The 23,089-nt window shown below is 48.6% G+C and overlaps 8 protein-coding genes across 8 annotated transcripts; 3 read left to right on the top strand and 5 right to left on the bottom strand.

The window, feature by feature from the left end:
• Positions 1-727: 727 nt before the first annotated feature.
• Positions 728-3,722, bottom strand: PEX2_033960 (putative cytokinesis regulator (Byr4); the record flags this gene model as incomplete). The annotated part of the gene is made up of 2 exons (XM_016740671.1): positions 728-1,266; positions 1,337-3,722. 2 exons carry the CDS (start codon positions 3,720-3,722, stop codon positions 728-730), a joined length of 2,925 nt encoding a protein of 974 aa, XP_016601473.1.
• A 1,122-nt stretch (positions 3,723-4,844) lies between these two features.
• On the top strand, positions 4,845-6,106 carry PEX2_033950 (uncharacterized protein; the record flags this gene model as incomplete). The annotated part of the gene is made up of 4 exons (XM_016740670.1): positions 4,845-5,001; positions 5,052-5,269; positions 5,330-5,636; positions 5,685-6,106. 4 exons carry the CDS (start codon positions 4,845-4,847, stop codon positions 6,104-6,106), a joined length of 1,104 nt encoding a protein of 367 aa, XP_016601472.1.
• A 648-nt stretch (positions 6,107-6,754) lies between these two features.
• Positions 6,755-9,316, bottom strand: PEX2_033940 (putative NADH-ubiquinone oxidoreductase, subunit G; the record flags this gene model as incomplete). Its single annotated transcript, XM_016740669.1, has 7 exons — positions 6,755-6,857; positions 6,915-8,796; positions 8,862-8,884; positions 8,941-8,955; positions 9,008-9,059; positions 9,116-9,139; positions 9,202-9,316. 7 exons carry the CDS (start codon positions 9,314-9,316, stop codon positions 6,755-6,757), a joined length of 2,214 nt encoding a protein of 737 aa, XP_016601471.1.
• A 727-nt stretch (positions 9,317-10,043) lies between these two features.
• Positions 10,044-11,786, bottom strand: PEX2_033930 (putative ER to Golgi transport protein (Sly41); the record flags this gene model as incomplete). The annotated part of the gene is made up of 2 exons (XM_016740668.1): positions 10,044-11,312; positions 11,394-11,786. The coding sequence occupies 2 exons, from the start codon at positions 11,784-11,786 to the stop codon at positions 10,044-10,046; spliced, it is 1,662 nt and encodes a 553-aa protein (XP_016601470.1).
• Positions 11,787-13,421: 1,635 nt separating this feature from the next.
• Positions 13,422-16,301, top strand: PEX2_033920 (Pumilio-family RNA binding repeat-containing protein; the record flags this gene model as incomplete). Its single annotated transcript, XM_016740667.1, has 7 exons — positions 13,422-13,532; positions 13,599-13,709; positions 13,796-14,818; positions 14,870-15,496; positions 15,597-15,876; positions 15,927-16,017; positions 16,082-16,301. The coding sequence occupies 7 exons, from the start codon at positions 13,422-13,424 to the stop codon at positions 16,299-16,301; spliced, it is 2,463 nt and encodes an 820-aa protein (XP_016601469.1).
• A 415-nt stretch (positions 16,302-16,716) lies between these two features.
• On the bottom strand, positions 16,717-17,301 carry PEX2_033910 (DUF5572 domain-containing protein; the record flags this gene model as incomplete). Its single annotated transcript, XM_016740666.1, has 2 exons — positions 16,717-17,068; positions 17,120-17,301. 2 exons carry the CDS (start codon positions 17,299-17,301, stop codon positions 16,717-16,719), a joined length of 534 nt encoding a protein of 177 aa, XP_016601468.1.
• A 701-nt stretch (positions 17,302-18,002) lies between these two features.
• PEX2_033900 (TFIIH/NER complex subunit SSL1) lies at positions 18,003-19,084 on the bottom strand (the record flags this gene model as incomplete). Its single annotated transcript, XM_016740665.1, has 3 exons — positions 18,003-18,153; positions 18,478-18,813; positions 18,873-19,084. 3 exons carry the CDS (start codon positions 19,082-19,084, stop codon positions 18,003-18,005), a joined length of 699 nt encoding a protein of 232 aa, XP_016601467.1.
• A 422-nt stretch (positions 19,085-19,506) lies between these two features.
• PEX2_033890 (M1 family metallopeptidase) lies at positions 19,507-22,859 on the top strand (the record flags this gene model as incomplete). The annotated part of the gene is made up of 11 exons (XM_016740664.1): positions 19,507-19,541; positions 19,663-19,832; positions 19,910-20,559; positions 20,624-20,741; positions 20,816-20,932; positions 20,995-21,020; positions 21,079-21,289; positions 21,341-21,411; positions 21,489-21,931; positions 21,988-22,200; positions 22,265-22,859. 11 exons carry the CDS (start codon positions 19,507-19,509, stop codon positions 22,857-22,859), a joined length of 2,649 nt encoding a protein of 882 aa, XP_016601466.1.
• Between the last annotated feature and the right edge of the window lie 230 nt (positions 22,860-23,089).

The following is a 23,089-nucleotide window of genomic DNA, read 5'->3' as shown; positions in this document are numbered from 1 at the left end:
AGAGGCCAAGACTTGGGATCGGGGACTTTTGGCAAGGTTTCAAGGATCAAAAGGGATGAAAAAAGAAAAAGAAAAGAAAAAGAAAGCCCAAAAAAAAGCAGAGAGACAGGAAGTACAAGGGGAGTGTACAGGGGAGTGTACAAGGAAGAGGAAGAGTGAAGTACCCGGGACGACAGGATGACATACGTTTGGCTGAAAGTGAGACACATCCGACTTCTTCAAGGTTCGGACCCTCGCAGTCCAAAACATATCTGGTGTTACTCTGCTGCTTCCCGATTCCTTTTTTTATTCTTTCTTTTCTCGGGGCTTTTGTTTTTAGGATATTCCCGAGTCCGATATATTCTCTAAATCGACGGAGTATACTCGTATCGTATAGAATCTAGTATAGATATAGAGATATATATACATATACATGTAGTATAGACGGCTCAAAAAGAAGGACAATGCCCCCCCGAAAAAAAGACATATTAAACTGTATGTACCCAGACAAAAAATATAGTTACATAGCATTCTGCCCCCTTGGTCAGATATGCCTGGAAAAACCAAAAGAAAAGAAGAAAAAGAAAGCAAAACCATAAATTCGTGACATCGGCCGAATCATCACGGCCAATGGTCTTCATGTCGTAAGTTCGTGTATGGGCTTTGGGTTAGTACATGTACATGCAGGTAAAAAGAAGGCGACCCCTGTCCGGGAAAAAGCTCTGCAGATGTCAAATCTGGCATGCTTCTATGCTGATCCCCGATGGTGGTCAAAGGCCACTAAATCGCGGATGATCCATCTCCAATGATTTTCGTGGTCGTGATCGCCTCGATCGAATCCAACCCATTTGTCAACCTTGCGTCTCCACTTGTCTTCCTCCACCCGCTGTCGTCGAATGAATTCTGGGCCGACATCAAATTCCTCGGTCATAGGCCCTTCGTCAGAGGATTCACCGGCACTTGCATCATCCCCAACTACTGGGAATTGGTCAATCGCTCCAGAATTTCGTCCATGGATCGTGCTACTGGTGATTTTGTCATCCAAGTCGTCCAGACCGGCAAACACGTCGTCTTCGTCAGCAGCCCCAAGAGATGCCCTGAGCCAACACATGCGATGTGGATCGAAGACCATTCCACCAACGGTCTGGACATTCTGCATCGCGCCAACATTGGTGATGAGAGCTGGTGCAGGTTTGGGTGATTTGGGAGTCGCATCAAATTCTTGAACCAAATTTTCATTTCCTTCCCACCGGAAATTGGTAGGGTTGTAACGCATACCCCTCACAGCTGAAAACGGGTTAACAATGAGCTACAGCTGGGGCAAATCATGTAAATAGAGATCAAAGACATTGCTTACATTTGGCATCCTGCACCCCAGATCCCATGGGCTTGATCAAGTGCGGCTTAGATGTTGAGTTGGCATTCGATTTACCTTTTCGGCTTCTGATCGTTGCAGAGGCCGGAGGGATCCTCGAGATAGGCTGGGACTTCCAGTTTGAGGTGAAGGTTGAAAGAGGATTCGGTTCACGGGCTTTCGAGTTAATAGCCATGGATGCAATGCGTTGTTCCCTTGCATTTCTGGATGCATTTGTATCTCGCGCAAACCTAGGTGTTGGACTGCGCAATTTGGAGGTTGATGGCGACGTTAAAGATTGGGTAGGGGATTCATCAGGTGGGGGGTCAATCCGGCTCTGACTGAGTTTGGCGCGGACGGACCTTGGAGCACCTCGACCGGTGGGGGTTTTGACGAACTTGCTCTCTGCCAAGACAGATGTAGATAGGTCATCAAACGACTCCAACTCTGTTCCATCCCCGAAATTGCGTCTTTTGGCAGGTCGTGTGATTGTACGCTTCGTAGAGGAACCGAGAGAGTCGGCGATTGTGTCGCCAACCCCAGTACGAAACGGCTCACTGCGAGTTGGTCGGGAGAGTCGAGAGACTGTCTCCTGCGGACTAAGAAGTCCACCAGAGCTATCCGAATTGGTGCGACGTGACGAGCGATACCCCTTCACACTGGCATGGTGTGATTGGGATTCCGATACACCAGCCGGCATAAATGGCACCTGTGGCCTACGACCCAGTGATCTCGCATCAGTTGCGGGGTGATCAACCGGTGTTTTAGGTCTGGCAGAGGGAAGGCGAACTGGACGATCGACCAGTGGTCTATGGGAAGCGGTCATTGAAGGGGTCGAGCCTAAGCCACGAATGGATGGTAGGGATCGCTTGGTCTTCAAACGCCTAACTGAAAGGTTACCCTCGCTGCCCTGGGAAATGTCCCGGGAATTGCGAGACCCGAGAAGCCGTCGACCAGAGAGTGTAGGGGTCGGCGATGTCGGATTAGCGATAGGGGCAGGGAGACTTGAAGTTGACGATTGAGACGAATGCCCTAGACGCGATTGTGATGTTCGAAATTTGGAAAGAGGCGCGCCACTTTCTGATACAGTTTCAAGGTGGGTTGAATGGGTCCGGTCATGACCAGACAGGCGTGGGATGCGAGTTCGCGGAGACCCTGTCGCACTGGTGAACGTGAGTGTTGTTGCAGATCGACGAGCCGGGCTGGATGGCCGTTCTGTCTTGCACTTTATGTTGGGATTTAGAGCTGGTTTTCCAAAGGAGAAAGCCTTCTCATTGTCGATATCAATGCCAGAAAAGAAGTCGTCAGCGTCAGAAAAAATATGATCCACCTGACTCTCTCCCGCTTCAACATTCTGAGCCTGGGCAGTCTGTCGCTTCTGCAGAGAAGCACTGAAATCAAGGGGACCATCGGGGATGATGATACCGTCGAGGCCATCGTCTTCACTTTCCGCCGTGAGGCAGCTTGAAACGCTGGGGCTGGCGATGGAGATAGAAGAACTGGGAACTGAACGACCATCCCTTGCGGTACCACCAACTCGTACACCGATGCTTCCTTCAGACCACTCAAGATCAAAGTCCTCCAAAGTAGGACTGGAAACGTACAAATTCGCTTTTCGATTGGATAATTCCAGAGGTTGATGATTGGCGGGAAGTTCAAAATCCTGGTTGAAGTCGTCGTCTGCTTCCTGTTCAATATTGAAACTACTGCTAACATTGCCAATGGTCAATTTCTTCGGAGATCGTGGGGTTGGAGATTTGAGGGTTGGGATATCTCGAGTTTCCAGACTATCATGGTCATCTTGGAAGGTGTCAAATAGTCCCAAGGTAGATTGCAAACGCGTCGAGAATTCCTCATCCCAATGTGGTGAGGCCATGGATTTCACTGGACTGGTAGCAGCGGAGCTCAAATGTCGAAGGGAGTCGGGAAACATGGTTTCCTGAGGAGTTTTGAGCTGTAACATGGTTTCAGGACCCGGGAGCTCAACGTCTTCTGACCAGTCATCAACAAAGGTTTGCTTGGTCTTTCGAGTTGACAAGCGCTTGATCGTACCCCCAATAAGAGCTGACTTGGGGATATCTGGGGGAATGGGAATTCCCGCAGTCTTGGCCGAAGCAATGGCATCTTCTTTTGCGAATTCATCATTGTCATAGAGCGGTACCTGCCAGTCTTCGTCGCCCGCATTAGAGTCAATATCTGAGCGAGCAGAGCGTCGAGAGGAAATAGAATCACGGTGCCCGGAGGGTCGAAATGACGAGTTTGTTATGGACCCCGCGCTGGATGCGGTGCGAAAGTGAATATCCTCGGTGAACTGCAAGTCATCGTCATCATCCCAACATTCAATCGGCTCGTCGGTACTCGGTCGTAGGTGGATTGGTAAAGATTCCATGATTGGCGAAGCGAATTGGTTGAAGGCGTACAGAAAACACGGAGGTCATGGGATGATTACAGGCGTCCAAAAGCGGTTATGATTAAGTGGCAGACTCGGTGCTTTGCGACACTGGTGAGGGTTCAGGAGGTGCGAACATGAGCGTCATTCCGTGTCGGTTGGTAGGGACGAAAGATAGGAGCAAGTTGAGAAGCACGGTTTCACTGTTGGTCGTAGCGTGACAAGTGAGCTCAGATATCGCAAGGTAGGTTGTTGGAGTGATCAGCTCAATAAGGGCCGGCCTTGCTCTAGAGTCGATTTTGCCGAATGAGACTAAGCGGGTTCACTGGGCGACCTGATAAATGCTAGGTCCTCATCCGTAAACATTCACTAGAAGAGGACAATGAAGCATTGGGGACACCCCAAGACACTTGATTCCGACCGCTGATGTTCAGAGGAATCCAAGGAATCAAAAAAAACTTAATTGCAAACACGAAGCTGAGACAGGGGAAAAAAGACGTCTCGGTTGTGGCTGGATCTCAGATTCCTCGTGGAGGAGAGGAAGAACGTGACGGCCCCGTACTGGTAATGTATCCAGGTAACCAGTTTACCTAGGACATTCGGTGGAGACTGCATACTTCCAAGCGTGTAATACGTATCTGAGACAGAATCATTACATGTAAGTAACAGAACATTGATGTACTACAGGTTCATACTGAATGTCAAAGGCTTTCAATCTGGGGTATTTAGCAATTATTAGCAATTATCTACAAGATATTTGCAGTTTCTTACAGTTTCTTACAGTTTTATACCGTTGTAACAGCTATTGCCAGTGGTAATCCAAAAATTGGACGGGGTACTGCGGTAGCCAGTACATTTCTCATGTACCGTTTAAATATGTGGAGACCCGGTATCTGCTACCTTTCCGCCAAGTACATAGTACATAGTTAGTACTCCGTACTCCGTACCGTCCTTGGGTATGTATGTTATATCCACTCCAGTTCTGTTGCCTTGGGATATGACTGTTTGTTACCTACATACTCCGTATATCCATGGATGTAGGTAATTCATATATTTCACTTCCCAAAAGCAACACCACTTCCCCCAACATCCATCCTTTTCACATGAGTCTTCATTCCAAATATGTCATCTCCCGTTTCAACAGACCCTCGAATCTTGCGGTTTCCCAGATCTGACGAGACTGAGTCTTTTGTACTCGTTCATGTCTCATGTACCGGCCCTGCGCCGCTTGACTTGAGCCTGACGGCTACTGAAGGAGAATCGCCCTATGTTGGCTTGGGTGGGTCGTCACAGAATGAAGTTTGGAAGTCATGAGCTCATGTCGCGTAGTGAAACAAACACGCCTGAAAGACCTTCAAACAAAGAATTACCAAGGATCGAACGATGAATGGATTAAAACCGTCTCTCTCATTTTGGGGCAATGTTCTGCTCCTCCCGATGAGCCGGATTGGGCCACTGGTCTTGAAGCTTCAGCCAGTATATCGGGTTCTGACGAAGACAACAAAGAAATTGTGATCACGATACGGAAGCGAGTGCAAAATATCACGGTTAGTGTCCCATACCAGCGGGGTATATGTATATATATGTCCCTACTAACACTGATATAGCAACGTCTTGGTGCTTTTACCCTCAAGCAAGACGACGAACAAGCTGTCGAGCTTTTTGAATGGACAGGGGTCACTGCGGCTAGAGCTCGTACGTTAGAGCAACAAGTATCCAGCCTGACTAGCCGTTATTGCCTTGCCGAAGATACCATACATAGGTTGAATCAACAGCTCGAGGAACTCATGCATGCGAAAACTGAGCATGAGAATCGACTGGTGGCCAACTTCGTGCAGGTCTTGAACGAGAAGAAGCTTAAAATCCGCAACCAGCAACGTCTTTTGGCATCATCTACTGTGGATTCCACCAAAGGTACGTGGGGCAACAGAGAAATCTGCTCTCTAAACTAAATATCAACAGTCTCCGAGATACAAGCAAGCATTCCCGAAGACTCACATGGAATCTCTGAGAAATCTCACTCAGCAAAGAGAAGTGCTCGCAAGATGAGCGACACAGACGACTCTGATGGGTTCGAACAAATGGATATCGATCCAATGAAGACTGATCGAGATGCCCCCAATAATCAAGACATCGATGACGAAGAACCCTCGACCCCTCAACCTTTGGACGACGAACAAAACAATAGCACGACAGACGACGATTCGTCACAAGATGAAACTGCCCAGCTGAAACGAGTCTCCCCAGCGAGAAATACCGCGCCCCCTCAAAGAGATTTGCCATTTGCTAAAAGGACCGGCGGGCCTATCCAGAGGGCTGCTCCAACCCAGTCCAGCGAAGATGCCGAAGAAACTGGAGGAGAGACGGATGACGATGAGCTCTAAACTGACCACTTGGAACAAGGTGGGTACATTAGTTCAACGGAGCGAGACACAGTTCTATATTATGTGCAGAGGGGCTCCCGATCGACCCAGGAGTTAGGAGTTCGTCTTGACTCCTTAGGCCTGTAGATATATGTATATACCCAAGCCATGTTGACTGACTCCTTGATCTTGCAATACACCTATGGATGGATCTCTTCTCTGGGGTTGTTTTGCATTATATCTCCCTGTTCAGTTCTTGTCGTTAGGGTATTCATCCCCCCCNCCCCCCCCCCCCCCGCGAAGCCGTTTGTCCCAGTATAATTTCACTTCGTTTTTACAATCGGAACCTTCAACGATATCTTTCCCCTTAAAGGCTGCTACGCACCAAATTACAAAATTAGCACAGATTCATCATCTCCGACGCCCATGGACTCGAAATTTTGGGGGTTCAGTCTTTTATGTACAAGGCAACCACTACCGATTAATCCCACGCGACACCGGAGAATGGCGAAGAGGTCAACAGGAACCGGAAGGGTGTTCAAGATGATAGGGAAAAACACAGAGGATGGAAAGGAAACAGTACATCAAGAGGGAAATTTAAGATGTGGTACAATAAAAACGCCTGCAACCATTAGAGAAACACAGAGTGAGGTCAGAATAGACCCCGATCTAGCCATACAAAGCCTGAGGAGACATCTCTCCTGCGGCCATGAAGTTGGTCTCAGGGTTTCCAGTGGCCTTGGCGGCGGAGGCGCGGGCCATGGTAGGCGAACTAAAGCAGAGTTAGCGATGCGATCAGATTAATGAGAAATGACGGAGAGGTATTCACCTTCTGGAGATAGCATCAGTGAAGAAGAAGTCTTCGATCACCTTCTTGAAAGGAGCCCCAGTAGCTTGAGAACCCTTGTTCTGGTCCACAAGTTGGACCTTGCTCAACGAGCCAACCGAGGTCGGTTCAACAACGTCGTAGCGACGCATGACGGGACTGATCTCCTCCATGCGGTCGCGAAGAGCCTCAATATCATCATAAGGAAGAGGAGCACCGAGGAATTCGCTAGTGGCACGGATGATCTTCCAGTCATCACGGGCTGCACCGGGGAGAGAAGTGGCAGCACGGGTAACTTGCACACGACCTTCCGTGTTGATGTATGTACCTGACTTCTCGGTGTATGCAGCGCCCGGGAGAACGACATCAGCGAGTTGAGCACCACGATCACCGTGGTGTCCCTGGTAGACGACAAAAGCATCCTTCGGGATCTCGCTTTGGGCAATCTCATCTGCGCCCAAAAGCCACACCATCTTGGGAGTAGTCTGAGCAACCTGGGAAGATGGTGCAGTGAAACCAACTTCGTAGGCACCAGCCCGAGAAGCCGCACGCTGGAGGACATTATAGCCCTGCCACTCAGGGGTAATGAAGTTGCTTGCATTCTTCTCAACGAAACCACCGACAGCCTCGAAGATTGCCTTGGCGTCAGGGTGCTCTGCAGCAGCGCTACCGACAATAATCATTGGCCGCTTGGCTCCGGCAAGCTTCTTGCCAAATTCTCCAGACAAAGCGGACTTCAAGGAAGAGACATCGGCGCCCAAATGGTTGAAGTCAAATGTGCTCTCAAACTCCTCGCCGACAAGTGCAACCTCAAGATCAGATCTAATATACTGCTTGCGGATGCGGGCGTTAAGAACTGCGGCTTCGTGACGAGGGTTTGTTGCAACCAAAAGGATTGCATCTGCCTCCTCGATTCCATAGATCTTGGAATTGAACAAGTAGTTGGAGCGGACGTCGATACCGTGAGCAATGGGAGCACCACCTCCAGGTTGATCAAGGGCAAGGTTATCAGAGCCAAGCTTGTTCGCCAGGTCCTTCATGGCAACGAGCGACTCAGTATCAACTAAGTGTCCAGCAACAGCCTTAAACTCATTGGCCTGGGGCTGAAGCTTCTGGTGAGCTGATGAGATCTCCGTTAGAGCCTGTTCCCAAGTGGCAGGAACGAATTTGCCCTCCCGACGAATGAGCGGCGTTGTGAGCCGTTGGGTCTTCAATCCATCGCATGCGAACCGCGACTTGTCATTGATCCATTCCTCATTAATATCATCATTCAATCGCGGGACAACCCGCATGACTTCCAGGCCTCTGCTATCAATGCGGATGTTAGAGCCGAGCGCGTCAAGGACATCGATGGATTCGGTGTGCTTGAGCTCCCATGGACGTGCCCGGAAAGCATAGGGCTTCGAGGTTAGTGCACCGACAGGGCAAAGGTCAATGACATTGCCTGAGAGTTCTGAGTTGAGATTCTGCTCGAGGTAGGTTCCAATCTGCATGTCGTTTCCACGACCGGCAGTTCCTAGTTCTGGAGCACCGGCGACGTCGTTCATGAATCGGACACAGCGAGTGCAATGAATGCATCGATTCATAGATGTCTTGACCAGTGGGCCAATGTTCTTATCTTCCACGGCACGCTTTCCGCCGGTTTCATGGAATCGACCCCGATCGGCACCGTAACGCATCGACTGGTCTTGGAGATCACACTCTCCTCCTTGGTCGCAAACAGGACAGTCGAGGGGATGATTGGCGAGAAGGAACTCCATGACACCCTCTCTGGCCTTGTGAACCAGTGGTGAATTCGTCTTCACCACCATACCGGGTTGTACCGGCCAAGCACAGGAGGCCACCGGCTTTGGGGCACGTTCGACTTCGACGAGACACATACGACCTGTAATTTCCGTAAGTACATATGCCTCAATGGCGGAGAATTGGTGGGTTCTGGGTTGCACGTACAGTTTCCTGCAACCAAAAGTTTTCTTAAGGGACTGGTGTTAGTAAAAGCAACATGTGTTATTCGACGTAAGGCACATACTCGTGGTAACAATATCTGATGCATGTTAGTACTGCAAGCAAGATGGATCCGTGGAGTCTTGTCATACCTGGGAACCGTTGCGCCTGCCTTCTCACAGGCCTGAATAAGAGCCGAGCCAGCTTTCGGGAGGGATTGTGAGTGAAGATTCAATGAGTTATCTCGAGGGGGTATTTACCTTCTACCGACACCTTCTTGCCATCTGGAGAAACGAGCCATCAGTTATCGATCAATTTGAATGAACTAGACCAAGATTGGACTTACCAATGGTAAGTTCCACCTCGGCCGCGCGAGGGGCTGTCGTCGCGAAGGTCCGGGGGATGACCTTAGGAACCCGGAGGGACCGGGCGGCCGCACGAAACAGCTGCGGCCGCATCATTGGAAGGAGAACAGAGATGTGAGGGTGGGAGATAAAGTGGAGGAGGGCGAGGGGGTGAGATCCTGGTGACGGTTGGGAGTTTAGAGAGCACTTTGCATCGGAATCTGCGGTTCTAAGGTTACATAATGGGAGTGCTGACCATAATTTTGCTGACTAAGGACAACGGCAAATGGGCTCACGGGGATTGGCTCAATTGACTCGGTTAGGCGGATAAACCTCCGCTCCGGGGGTCCTTAAAAGCCACCGTTTCTTCCCCCTTCCGCTCCTTTTCTTTTCCTCAATTAAATTGTTAAGGGCATCATTTATTGTAGGAGGCAGGCCATTTCCCTGTTCCTATTTCCTCTACAGCATGTCCCAAGAGCAGAATTGCACCGTAGCTGGAGCTGTCAAGGGTTCGCCTAATTATGACTTTGTTCCTTACCAACGGTAGCTACATCCCGAGGTCATTCTCCTGATATATAATTTTGTACATTTTTTCAATCCAATCTTTCTATTCGTCATATACATGCTAGGGATTGCCCATGACAGTGCTAGCTCACATCTATTGAAACCTAAGGTGGTAATCTGGACTCTGGTGCATCCTAAATGCAGCCAGAGTGGTCTAAAAGAATGCCCTGTGTGCTCTATGCAGCAAACACAACAAGAGGAAAGAAAAGTAATGTAAAAGCTCTTCCGAGCAGCACCTCACTACCATGGTATCATACACCGACCTGATAAAATACAAATGCTAGGCTGCAGCTTGAGAATCACTAACCTGCCAAGTGGATTCTTGTTTGGTCCCTGGCAACCAAGTACGAGAGACACTGGCTCCTCTTGGTCGAACATGCCCGGGCCTATCGTCTTCCTTCTTGGAATTGTTCGCTGCAGCATGGGAGTTGTTAGGGGCACCTTCAAAGGGCCTCCCCGCTGGGAAAGCATAACCATTGGAATCCCATGGCTTGCTTGAGTGCCGCACATTCATTGGAAGAATGGACTGTTCGGCACGGAAATGATCCGTGTTTGCCCTTTGGTCAGCTACATCGTCATGACTATTGCGGTCGTAAAGGTAGAGGCCCACGAAAGTGAGGCCAATGCCAAATGCTTGAATCGAGGTGGTCGAGCTCCCAAACCATATGATCGCTACCACGATCACAAACACACGCTTGACCAATGATGCAACCGAATAGGACACAGGAGATACCATTGACAGCAACACAAAGGCCAGGATGTTTTGGGCAAAGTGTGAGACCCCGTTAAACACAAACTCAATGGAAAGAGCACCGTGGTCCAACGAGCCTTGCTTACCCGATAGCGATATGACACCATCATGAATGAAATCAGATACTAGCGGGTAACCCTCGGTGACAAACCAAATGGGCAGGGTGAGGAAAAAAGCCAGCCCGGAGCAATAGCAAAGCAAGTTGAGTTTGTCCAACTTTCGCCGCCCCGGGTTTTGCAGATCTGATTCTGCACGGTCTACCTCATTGAACAGCTTCTTCGAGAATATGTTCTGTGAGACAAACACAAGAGCTGCACCAAATGCGCAAAAAATACCGAAGAAATTCGTAGATACTCCGGTCGAGCATGCAAGCATCACACCCAGAGTCAGAGGGATCAGCGATAAATAGGTTGCCCGGGCATATCGAATGCGAAACAGGATCCGATATGCTAGAACTGTGAAGAGAGGTGAAAGGCCCTTGATGGTGTGGACCAAAGATACGGGGATTTGTGCAGTGGCCATAGAGCTCAGAATGTGACCGGCCAATTGAAATACTGCCAGGGGCAGGGCTGTGGAAATCACGTCGCGGGATGGGTAGCGAATTCCATGTTGAAGGATCGGGACGCTTTGTCGCAACCGAGGTATAACTGTGGAGAGATACACCAATAGCAAACACCAAAAGGAGACAAATGCAAATTGAATCATCGTCAATGTGATCGGCATCGGAAGGGCGTTCAATATCGATTTTGAGGACGTATTTGTGAGGGCAGATGTTAGATACCAAACGACACAGAGAGCCTTGAGACAATGTGTTAGCGAGCGGCCTTGTTGAAGGAGTTTCTTCTATGTGTAGACTTCTCAAAACGCGAATCAACATACAGTGAGTCGGTAAGAGACTGGGGCGCGAAGTGCTTCGGCCAGTTCATGAGCATTGGCACTCATACTGCCATTGCGTGTTCTGATTGTCGTGATGGCTTCGCTGATGCTCTTTCGTGGGCGGAGTTTGGGATTGCGTAATGATCCATTCCCATACTCTCGGGAGTAAAGGTTTGCTTTTCGAGGTTCCCAGAGCTCGTTCGGGGGATATTTCACCGAGGCGCTTCGGTTTGGACGAGTTGACCCCGCGACAGCATCGAGGGTGTCTTCGTAAGGCGGAAATTTGTCTATCGGGCTGCTCGTTGATTGAGGAACGGAGGGTTTGGTTGGGATTTGCAATTCGGCCTGGCGCATGGAGGCGCGTCGCCCATGACCGATTACTGTGGTTGTAGCCATCTTCCACGACCCGGAACGTCTAGACTATCTTCAGAGACGTCAATTCCCCGGACCCCCCGAAAAGAACCCGCACTTGGTGTCACTTACCCGAGAAGGGCGAGGAAGCAGCTGCGGAGAGGCAATCCGCTCAATGGTTTCCAGTGAGGATATGTGTCCGCTTCACTAATTAATGAAGGAAAAAGGGCGGGTTGGTTCGCCGGTTTGTCGATGACGAATCTCCTTGGGCGAATGAGCGTCGAGTATAGAAACACACACGCTTTCGGCGAAGCTCAAGCGATGAAATGATACGTGAATGTACCTAGTAATACCTAGGCATATGTCAAAGGAATTTTTGAGAAAATACAAGTTTGAGAGACGTTCCCCATAATAACTTGCAATGCGACCACCGATAGAGATGCAATTTGATTTCCATGTGCTCCGTACCGCCACTTTACATTACGGGCAAATGTTGATAATGACTAAGCCCTGGAGAGTACCTAGGTATCTACATAGGTACATAAGGTAGGTATCCGCAAGCGCAGATGTATGACTATCCCTAATGCATAATGATCTCTACTACTCCGTACTCCCTATATATTAGTTTCTATCATTCCCCTCACCATTTTCTATATTAAGAAAATCTCACTGGTTCCGTCTTCGTATGTATGCTTTTCGCTATTACGCGTCATCTGGGTCACGTGTTGTGGACCCTGATCTGCATGCAATGTCTTGGCTTTAGGATTCAGGGGGGACATTAAGCTCTGATAGATAGATTAACGTTAGTTATGATTACATGTATTTAGTTAACTGCGGAGTACCTTGTACAAAATCCGTAGCTGGCTGTCTATGCAGCCTCTATCCTTGACACGATGCAGGACCATACTAATCTGGTCCATTTTAGCTCAATATGATGATATTTGATGAACATTATATTCAAGACACATTACGATGTCTTCCCATTTCTCGAGATTATGGCTGGGAATATAAAATGAGTAGCTAGGTGGTCATCAAATGTAAAATATGGAGAAAAATCACATCCTGTAAATCCTATAAAGCGCCATTTATAGGTATTAATAACATGTAAGCTTGAATTCCATGTACATACCCTTCCAATAATGTAGATGAATCTTAATTTAGGTATATGCTAGTGATATACTACATATATCGTTCGTATATATATATATTTATTTATATATGTATATACCTACATGTATGTACGTTGTTAAAATCATGAAACTACAGATCAACTATGCCTAATTGGGTAGTCCATACACAAGTATAATCGCCAGATTGGAAGGTTCTCTTCTGACTCTGCTCTTTCCTCGGTCTCTTGTTTCCTTGCCTCTGTTTTCTCTCTCTCTCTCTCCTTATTTTATCTCAACTTCTCAACTTCTTTCTCCCATCCTCCAGTCCCAATCTCGTCTCTTCTCACCAGTACTTCCTCATCTTCAAAAGTTCCCTTATGTTTACCATCATCTCGCAAGAATCTGCTCGGAATCCTTTTCGTTGCATGTAAACTCACTTGGTTTCCAACGAGCCTGTTTGTCTCCACCTTCACGCAGCGACTTCATACCTTTTTTTTTCTCCTTCTGTTCTTTTCTGTCTCTATCTCTGGGTTTGTTTCTGTTTCACTTTTAAGCCCCCCCAATTGACAACATGCCTACCCTAAGTGGTCCTTCAACACTTGGTCGAATGGGAAATGGAGGACGTTTTACCTCCAATGATGCCATTGATGTGCGGAATCTCTCTTTTGGACACGAATCCTCGGTATGCTTCTTGAAGAACAAACCTTGAATTGAATCTCTAGCACACTAACTACATTGGTCGTGGCAGAGCCCTCAGACCTCGATTACTCATTACAGTTCTTCCGATGCGGCTGAAATATCCCGACATGCAAAGTTGCAGGCCTTGTCTGGTGAAGGGGCTGAGCACTCGGCAAGCAAGGTATGTGTTTCCTGTGCTATTGATTCGTGTGTGTGTGTGTGTGTGTGTGTGTGTGTGTGTATGTGTCTGTGGTCTCACAATCCCAGAAGCAGAAGCTAGATCATATCAAAGTTGAACCTTTGAACGGACAAACATCAGATCTTGACAGAATACTGGCAAGGATTTCTCCCAAAACAATTCCCCTCCCACGTTCTGAAACCGATCGCTCTTCTGGTTCGTCCCAGATCACCCCGGCCACAACGGTGCCGGCTTTACCCCTCACTGAAACCACCAAGCCTTACCCTCAGGAAGACAGAACGGTGGAGCTGCTTCGCCTTAAGCAGGAACTCCTTGCTGCAAATTCCAAGATTGCTCTGCAGGAACAAGAGCTTGCCCAAACCCGTGTGATAAAACATACCTTGGACCAAGCCCTTGGACCGTCATCAGAGGCTGATTTCGGCAGCCGCGAAATTACAGAGCAGACCATTAACCACCTGCAGAATGCTTTTAATGCATCGAGCTCTGCATTTGCTCAGTTTCAAGATGCGTGGGGTGCTCAAGATGATTCTCAATCTGATGTCTCAGATCCATTGTCTACAGGAGCCTACAACAGATCTCGCGCGCTCTGGGCCCACAATGAGCCTAACACAGACAGAGAATATGGAGAGAGCCTTTCGGGTACTAGCAGCTCTACAAGCCAGGACCCAAATCGGTTCTGGGGTGTCTCCAATGTGTATCCTCCATTTGCTGGCCCACCGTCTCTGCAATCACAAAGACCACACTCAGGGTCTTCAGCTAGTCCATGTGGATTCTACTCACGCCCCATTGGTGAACAGATGCTGTACCCCCAAGGACCTATCACCGGGGCCCGTCGCTCTATCACCCAAAGCAGTAGGGGTGGATCTCTATTTCCAATTCAGTCTACCCCCTGGTGTGAATTTGCTTCTGGGTCCTCCAGTGACCAGACAACTAAGTCACCTGCTTCGCCGAAGAGACCCCCCAGCGCCTTTCAACAGGTTGGACTTTACTCTGTGCCCTCTTACCCCCCTCGACCGATTGGCAGCCCCCTCTCGCCTACTGCTACCGAGTTTACAGGCACCAACGCGAATGAAACTACATGGAACAATTCGGTAAGAGATAATCATGTGCGTCATGTCTGCATCCATTCTAACCCTTATCAGATGAGCGGTAATTCCATCCAGACGTACGTGTCACCACTTGAACCACTCAACTACCGACGCCTGCTTGACAAGAACGTATCGTGTGATTGGAAGTACATTGTAGACAAGATCATCTGCAACAATGACCAACAAGCTTCAATTTTCTTACAACAAAAGCTGAAGGTCGGCACAACCGAGCAAAAGTACGAAATTATCGAGTCAATTGTGCATCAAGCCTACCCACTCATGGTCAACCGCTTTGGAAATTTCCTCATACAACGCTGCTTTGAACATGGAACTCCGGAGCAAGTCGTCGCTATCGCGAATGCGATCAGAGGTAATACGCTAAACCTCAGCATGGATGCCTTTGGCTGCCATGTGGTCCAAAAGGCGTTTGACTGCGTTTCAGAGGAGCATAAAGCTATTATGGTACACGAACTATTGCGCAGGATTCCTGAGACTGTAGTCCATCGATATGCCTGCCACGTTTGGCAGAAACTGTTTGAGCTCCGGTGGAGTGGCGAGCCTCCGCAGGTGATGGCCAAAGTAAATGACGCATTACATGGAATGTGGCACGAGGTTGCCCTTGGAGAGACAGGAAGTCTGGTTGTCCAAAACATCTTTGAAAATTGTGTGGAGGAGGAAAAGGTGAGAGACCCGCTACCATACACATCAAGCCCCTTTCCTCGCTATCCTGCTTCTCTGTTGGTTCTTTACAATCGTTTATACCAATGCTGATATTGTGTAGCGACCGGCAATCGAAGAAGTATTGGCGAAGATCGATGTACTCGCTCATGGTCAATTCGGGAATTGGTGCATCCAACACATCTGCGAGCACGGTGCTCCCCACGACAAGAGCCGTGCAGTTGAACATGTTCATCGCTGGGCGGTGGATTACAGTATGGATCAGTTCGCATCTAAGATTGTGGAAAAATGCCTCAAGATTGGCGGCACAGAGTTCATGGATCATTATCTCTCTCGTGTCTGCACTGGCCGATCTGACCGACCTCGCATGCCATTGATCGATAGTAAGTTACCAAGGCGTTAGCACCATGAGAAGATACTAATTTCCTTTCAGTAGCGGGTGATCAGTATGGAAACTATCTCATCCAATGGATTTTGATGAATGCCGCGCCTCATCAACGAGAGCTCGTGGCCAGTCACATTCGGTATAACTCCCTAGCAGCTCATTTTATACTTTGAGTGGTCTGAAGTCTAATCCGATTCAACTAGGAAACATATGGTCTCCCTTCGTGGCTCCAAATTTGGCTCTCGTGTGGCTATGCTTTGCTGCAACCCGTCTCACGCTACGCGTCCTGGTCCTGGGGCTGGAATGCAAATCGGTCGTTTCAACAATTTCAACGAAGACAAATTTACTACCACAAGCCAGTCCGGTGGTGGTCGTTTCGGCCGCGGACATCAATGGGGACCCCATTATGCGCCACTTCGTTGACTCTGTCTCTTGATACTTCATATTCACTTTTATCGCAGTGCAAAAAAAGGAGGGGAAAAAAACCCAAGAACCAACAAAAAAGAAAAAGCATCGCTTTAGCATTTCATCCCTTCTGCTTTCAGGCAGACAGTCCTGTCTTTGCCAGATTGCCTGACCGTGTCTTATCAATATCTGTTGACCCAGCTCCAAATTACCCAATCATTTCTGTGTTTCAATATTGCGAGTTATCACTGCTTGCCGATTTATTCATTTGGCTTGCTATCCCCAGTGGCTATCATCTCATCCAATCGTATAGATTGAAGCTTGGGGCGTGTCACGTTAAAATTTCTTGAGAAAACCCATATTGTTATTATCCAAATTCTATTCCATTCAAATATTTAACCCATGATGAACCTCGGCTGGATAGAATGGAATTTCAGGGAGCAGCGCTTGCAGTTTCATCGAAGGTAGTCACCACTTCATCCTTCTCCCATGGTTTCCGCCGCCGTGGTTTCTCGCTGGAAATATCGTGGCCACTGAGCACTGTGTCTGGGATATCTTGGATCCCAGGTATTGGTTGCCCCGTAGTGATAAGTTCCACAATGTGCGCAAACGACGATGGATAAGCAGGTTCAGGATTTGTTGAACTCTCAGGCCCAGACGTGCCTGGGTCCGACGCTTCAGAGATTTGCAAGGCTGTATTATTTAGCCCTTGGGGCTCCGTTGCCCGCCCTGCTAACCATGATTTGAAGGCAGCAAAGTCAATAGCTGGAGTGAGATTTTCTTTTCTATACTCAGATTAGTATCTGAACTATTCTATGCAGGAATTCTCAGCATACCGTGAGAAAAAGAAGCACTTTGCTTGCAGGACAAGGTCGTCATCCCGGTTCATCTCCACCTCGGTGGCGGGGGTGTTGGGATGACCAAGTATTATCGAGAGGCCATTTGCAAACTCCGGATCCGATGTGAAGGAGTAAGATTGTAGCCTTTCAAAGACCTGAGCTTCTGAGGGTTGTGCCATTGTTTGTTGAAGAATACACAAACGTCTGGGATGCGGAGGATGCGTGGGGCAATCTAATCTAAGCTGACTAGCCGAGGCTCATCCTCCAGGGCTCTGGTGCGTTCTCCAATTATTTACTCCGCAACTTTTCAACCTTTTGGGGGGGTTTTTTTTACTGCTCTCGGGAATAGTGAAAGCCACACAGTACTTGCAAGAAAAATGGTATTTTGTTATATAGACGCCTTACCTCCCCTATGCTACCTTTTGGCATGTGAACAGAAAAATCGAGGGATATCTTGCGACGCCAAACCATGCAATATTGAGATAATTCCGCGCCCTAGACCGTGATATCCATTCCACCTGACGTTGGGTTGGCTACCCCAGAGTGTAGGGGGGTACTTTTACTTTGACAGCCGGGGCAGTTGTGCACAACTTCATGTGCAAAGAGATCGCAGTCGATACAGAAATGGTTATGACATGCAGTACACTCGTAGCGACTGCTCACGCTCATTCCCTTGGCCTGGTTCTCTGCCATTTGCCAGTGATCTTCCAAAGGCACGGGGGGAAAAGAAAGACCACAGGAAAAGCAAGCGGAGCTTCGCGAGGCTCGACGCCAGGGCACCTCGACCCAGTTGATCAATGGAAACAGATGATGATACGATCGTGCCAGATGGGTTGAAAGGATCAATGTGAGCCCGCAAGATGGGCATTCAGCAGGAAGACTACACACTTTGCTGTTGCATCGTGAGCAAAGATAGCCTCCTCGTGAGGGCTTTGAATGGCATGCGCAGAGCGAGGGACTGGACTCCACTGTACGAGAAGGGAACCCCATCATCAGCAATGAGCTTGCAGATTCTTTCTCTGAGTAGGCGGCTGGGGGTGTAGTCACGTCCATCATCAGCTCCCGAAAGTGTTGCTCATTCAGTGCTACTCCATATGCTGTTTCATCACCACCATTGGTTTTTGTACAAAGTTCCCGGCAAATTGCAACCTGGGCTGCGAGCCCCACGATACCAACCCGAATTTTGTCGCTAATCAGGGTATCTATCGTTTGGTGGATGTCTCCAGGATCAGAGGAAAGGAGGGAACCATATATAAATAGCACTTCCCGAGTGCCATGGCTCGGTGTATGGCTAAATTCACTGATTAGTTTCGTTCAAATCCCCCAGGCTACATATAGCTGGTGTAAAGACATACAAAAGAGCACCACGTGCCATCTCCAATCCATTCTGAAGACTAGGCAAACCTTTTGGATCTTGTGTTTTGAGGGCTTGGATGGCTGTGAGGTGTTCTGTTGGATTGCCACTCATGTCACTGACTCGGAGCGCGAGACCATCTCTCAGTCCGAGGACACCAAGCTGGGAGATGGGATTTTGTTCAAAAAATTCTCTCACGAATTCCTGGGCATATCGGAGAGTCAACAAGTATCTTGTGGGTCGCAAATCTTTCTCGGACATGGACTGCGAAAGATCCAGAATTAGGATGAGATGTCGAATGATACCGCGCTGTAGTGGTGTTGTATCTTTCAGGAGCCTGAACGACCGATACACTTCAGCAAGAATATATGGATGTTGTAAGGTGAAGTGACTAACCTCTTTCGTTTTCCAGCTTCCAAAAGACCTTCGACAGTCGAGTTGATGGTACCATCTGCACCCTCCACCAGTGTCTCCCAGGTTCTGGATAGCTCCCATTCTGCACCTCCGCGCTGCTTTCTTTTGGCTCGTGGATTATCGCCTCGAGTCACCTGTAAATCATCTTCATCTTCTGTTACCTCGCCCACATATTCTTCGTCGGAGTCGGCCATATTCGTGGGTAAGAGTGGGGTGAGAAAGAGAGACAGAGAGAGAAGACCCAAGCGGAAGACCGAAAATGGTCCAAGCTTCCGACGGAGCTCCGTTGGAGAATATCCTCCCTGTCTCCTCTTTGACCAAGTCGCTAGTCGCAATTCCCTTCAAACTAAACCTTTTTGAAATAGCTCCGACGATAGCCGTAGACGGTTAAGCTAGAATTCCCCCGATGTGGGGAAGAAGATCCATTCGTGCTGGCGTAGCAGTTCAAGTCCTCCGTCCAGTCACTGTCCGCCCTGCCCCTCCTCTTCTTTCTCGCACACGACACAAACTTTCTCTTTCGCATTCTCCTCGACTGCCACCTCGACTGCCTACACCCGCTGCTATATTAGATCTGAGTTTCCCTCCCATTAGGCACTGTTCCTCCGAAGTCCGCATGATGGCGTCTCAAGAGCGCGAGACACTTCCTGACGTGTAAGTGATGCCCCGCGTGGGTTACTCTGTATCTTTTTTTTTTCTTGTCCCCTTTCGTTTCCCATATTTGAGCCCTCGTTTTCTTTCTGGTCTGAAGCATTAGAAACTGACATGACAATAGGGTTAAGCCTATCAACTACCACGTCTCTCTTTTCGATTTGCAGTTCGGTGGTTCATGGGGATACAAGGGCGCGTTGAAGATCGATCTCAAAGTTATCCGTGCTACCAACGAGATTGTGCTGAACTCTAAGGAGATCGAAGTACAAAATGCTGAGATATTGGGGAAAGATGGTACGTGTAGGATCGTATCATTGGTGTGATATGGAGAAAGGGGAAAAAAAAAACTAATACCGGTCTTCTTGTCATAGGGAGTCAATTGGCCAAAGCATCCGGAATCACCTATGATAAGCAATCGGAGCGAGTCTCCCTCGCTTTCTCGCAAGAGATTGCGCCGGCAGATGTTGTGCTTTCCATCAACTTTACCGGCATTATGAACAACGCCATGGCCGGGTTCTACCGCTCAAAGTATAAGCCCACCGTTGGAGAGCCATCTCCCGATACACCCAAGGAGGATGACTTTTACTACATGCTAAGCACTCAATTTGAGTCCTGTGACGCACGAAGGGCTTTCCCTTGTTTCGATGAGCCAAACTTGAAATCCACCTTCGATTTCGAGATTGAAGTCCCCAAGGGACAGACTGCATTGAGTAACATGCCCGTTCAATCTGAAAGAGACGGAAACAAACCCGGTTTGAAGTTCATCACGTTCGAGAAGACGCCGGTGATGAGCACCTATCTTCTGGCCTGGGCAGTTGGTGACTTCGAATACGTTGAGGCTATGACCGAGCGCAAATATCAGGGCAAGAGTATTCCTGTTCGAGTTTACACCACCCGGGGCCTTCAAGACCAGGCTCGTTTTGCACTGGAATGTGCTCACCGCACGGTTGACTATTTCTCGGAAGTCTTCGAAATTGAATACCCCCTCCCCAAGGCTGATCTCCTGGCTGTTCATGAATTTGTGAGTAACCTTTTCTTCTCAATGAGTTCCAGGCTTTTCATTCGAGCTAATTGCGGGTCTCTAGGCCATGGGTGCTATGGAGAACTGGGGTCTTGTGACCTATCGAACGACCGCCGTTCTCTTCGATGAAGGAAAGTCGGACAACCGCTACAAGAACCGCATTGCTTACGTTGTAGCTCATGGTTAGTTCCCACATTCCTTCAATCTCTGGATGTCTAGGTTTCAAGATGGCTTTGATATCTGACTCACTATATAGAGCTGGCTCACCAATGGTTTGGCAACCTCGTCACCATGGACTGGTGGAACGAGTTGTGGCTGAATGAGGGATTCGCAACCTGGGTTGGCTGGCTTGCCGTTGATCATTTCTATCCGGGTGAGCTTTTTTTTTCGCTTCGGGCCGATGACCCTATGATACAGTATCTAATGTGCAAGCAGAGTGGAATGTTTGGTCTCAGTTTGTCGTACGGAATGCCCGAGGTAATATCCACCATGCTAAGGCCGATATTGACGTTCTCCCAGGCTGAAGGTGTGCAACAAGCATTTCACCTCGACTCGCTCCGCGCTTCCCACCCTATCGAAGTTCCCGTTCGAAACGCCCTCGAGGTCGACCAAATATTCGACCATATCAGTTATCTGAAGGGAAGCTCTGTCATTCGCATGCTGAGTGTTCACCTCGGCAGAGAGACTTTCTTGCGTGGAGTTGCGGACTATCTCAAATCTCATGCATATGGTAGGGTGTCAAAGAAGAAGATTTTAACGAACATATGCTGAGTGGTTATAGGAAATGCAACCACAAACGACCTGTGGACTGCCTTAAGTAAAGCCTCCGGCCAGGACGTGCATTCTTTCATGGTAAGTAAATACCCAACCTTTGGCTCTCTGTTTGGCTCTCTATTTGGTCAACTCGAGATCTAACTGATTTGCCCTAGGATCCCTGGATTCGCAAGATCGGTTTCCCGGTTGTCACCGTGACAGAGGAGCCCGGCCAGGTCACCGTTAGCCAGAATCGATTCTTGTCCACCGGCGATGCGAAGCCAGAGGAGGATGAGACGAAATGGTGGATTCCTCTCGGCATCAAATCCGGACCGGAATTGGCTACTGTTGACACCCGTGCTCTAACCTTGAAAACCGACACCGTTGGAGGAATTGGGAAGGACTCTTTTTACAAGATCAACAAGGACTTGTCTGGGTTCTATCGAACCAACTATCCTCCTACGCATCTGGCAAAACTGGGCCAGTCGCTTGATCTCCTGAGCACCGAGGATAAGATCGGTTTGTTGGGTGATGCAGCCGCCCTTGCAGTCTCTGGCGAGGGCACTACGCCCGCCTTGTTGACTCTTCTAGAAGGATTCAAGGAAGAACAAAATTATCTGTGAGAAACATCTCCTTGTAGCCCTTTTCTGTCATTTCTGACCTCTCATCTTGCAGTGTTTGGTCCCAAGTCTCTGCGTCCCTGGCGAACATCCGGTCGGTTTTCTCACAAAACGAGAAAGTGGCCGAGGGACTGAAGCAGTTTACCCTTAAACTGGCTTCTCCAGCCGCAGAACGGATTGGATGGGAGTTCAAACCCGATGAGGACTACCTCATTGTGCAGCTTCGGAAGCTGCTCATTGCAATGGCCTGTAATGCGGGCCATGAAGGGTGAGCTCTTTCCCCTTGTCTCCCAATGTTGAACACTCTCTAATACAGTCTTAATATTTCATAGATTTGTCACGGAGGCCAAGCGCCGTTTTGATCTCTGGGCGACTGAAAAAGATACCAGTGCCATTCATACTAATCTGCGGTCAGTTATTTTCAGTGTCAATGTGTCCGAGGGCGGCCGTAAGGAGTACGATGCCGTTAAGGAAGAGTATATCCGAACCGACTCGGTGGATGGCAAAGAAATTTGCCTGTCTGCACTTGGACGCACGAAGGATGCTGCTCTGGTGGAGGACTACTTGAACTTTGTGTTTTCGGATAAGGTGGCTATCCAGGACATCCACAGCGGTGCCGTATCTCTGGCCGCCAACTCGAAGGTCCGGCATTTGCTATGGCAGTACATCAAGGACAACTGGAGTGCTGTCGAAACACGATTGTCATTTAACAATGTTGTGTTTGAGCGCTTTGTCCGTATGGGTCTATCCAAGTTTGCCGATCACCAGATCAGTGACGATATTGCGGCCTTCTTCAAGGGCAAGGAAACTGGGGCCTATGACCGTGCACTCGTGATTGTCTCAGACAACATTCGAACCAATGCATCCTATAAGGAGCGTGAGGAGGCATTGGTTCTCGAATGGTTGCAGGCACACGGTTACGCATAAATGCGTATCTATGAATATGATCGCTTTCTGATTTCTAGTAATATATTATTTTCAACTGATCTTTCTTTGATTTTTATGCAATATAAGAAGGAGGTTCTGGATTCTGGATTGTTCGGATCATTGGTCCAGTACCCACGAGGCTGAGTTTATGCACGGGATAAGATCAGTTGAGCAGGTGATCTCGGATAGAAGTGAAATCCAGTACAGAAGACTCCTTGTGATAGACGTAT

Source organism: Penicillium expansum (assembly GCF_000769745.1).
Source record: "Penicillium expansum strain MD-8 chromosome Unknown contig104, whole genome shotgun sequence".
NCBI lineage: Eukaryota > Fungi > Ascomycota > Eurotiomycetes > Eurotiales > Aspergillaceae > Penicillium > Penicillium expansum.
This window is presented reverse-complemented; position numbering and strand designations above follow the sequence as displayed.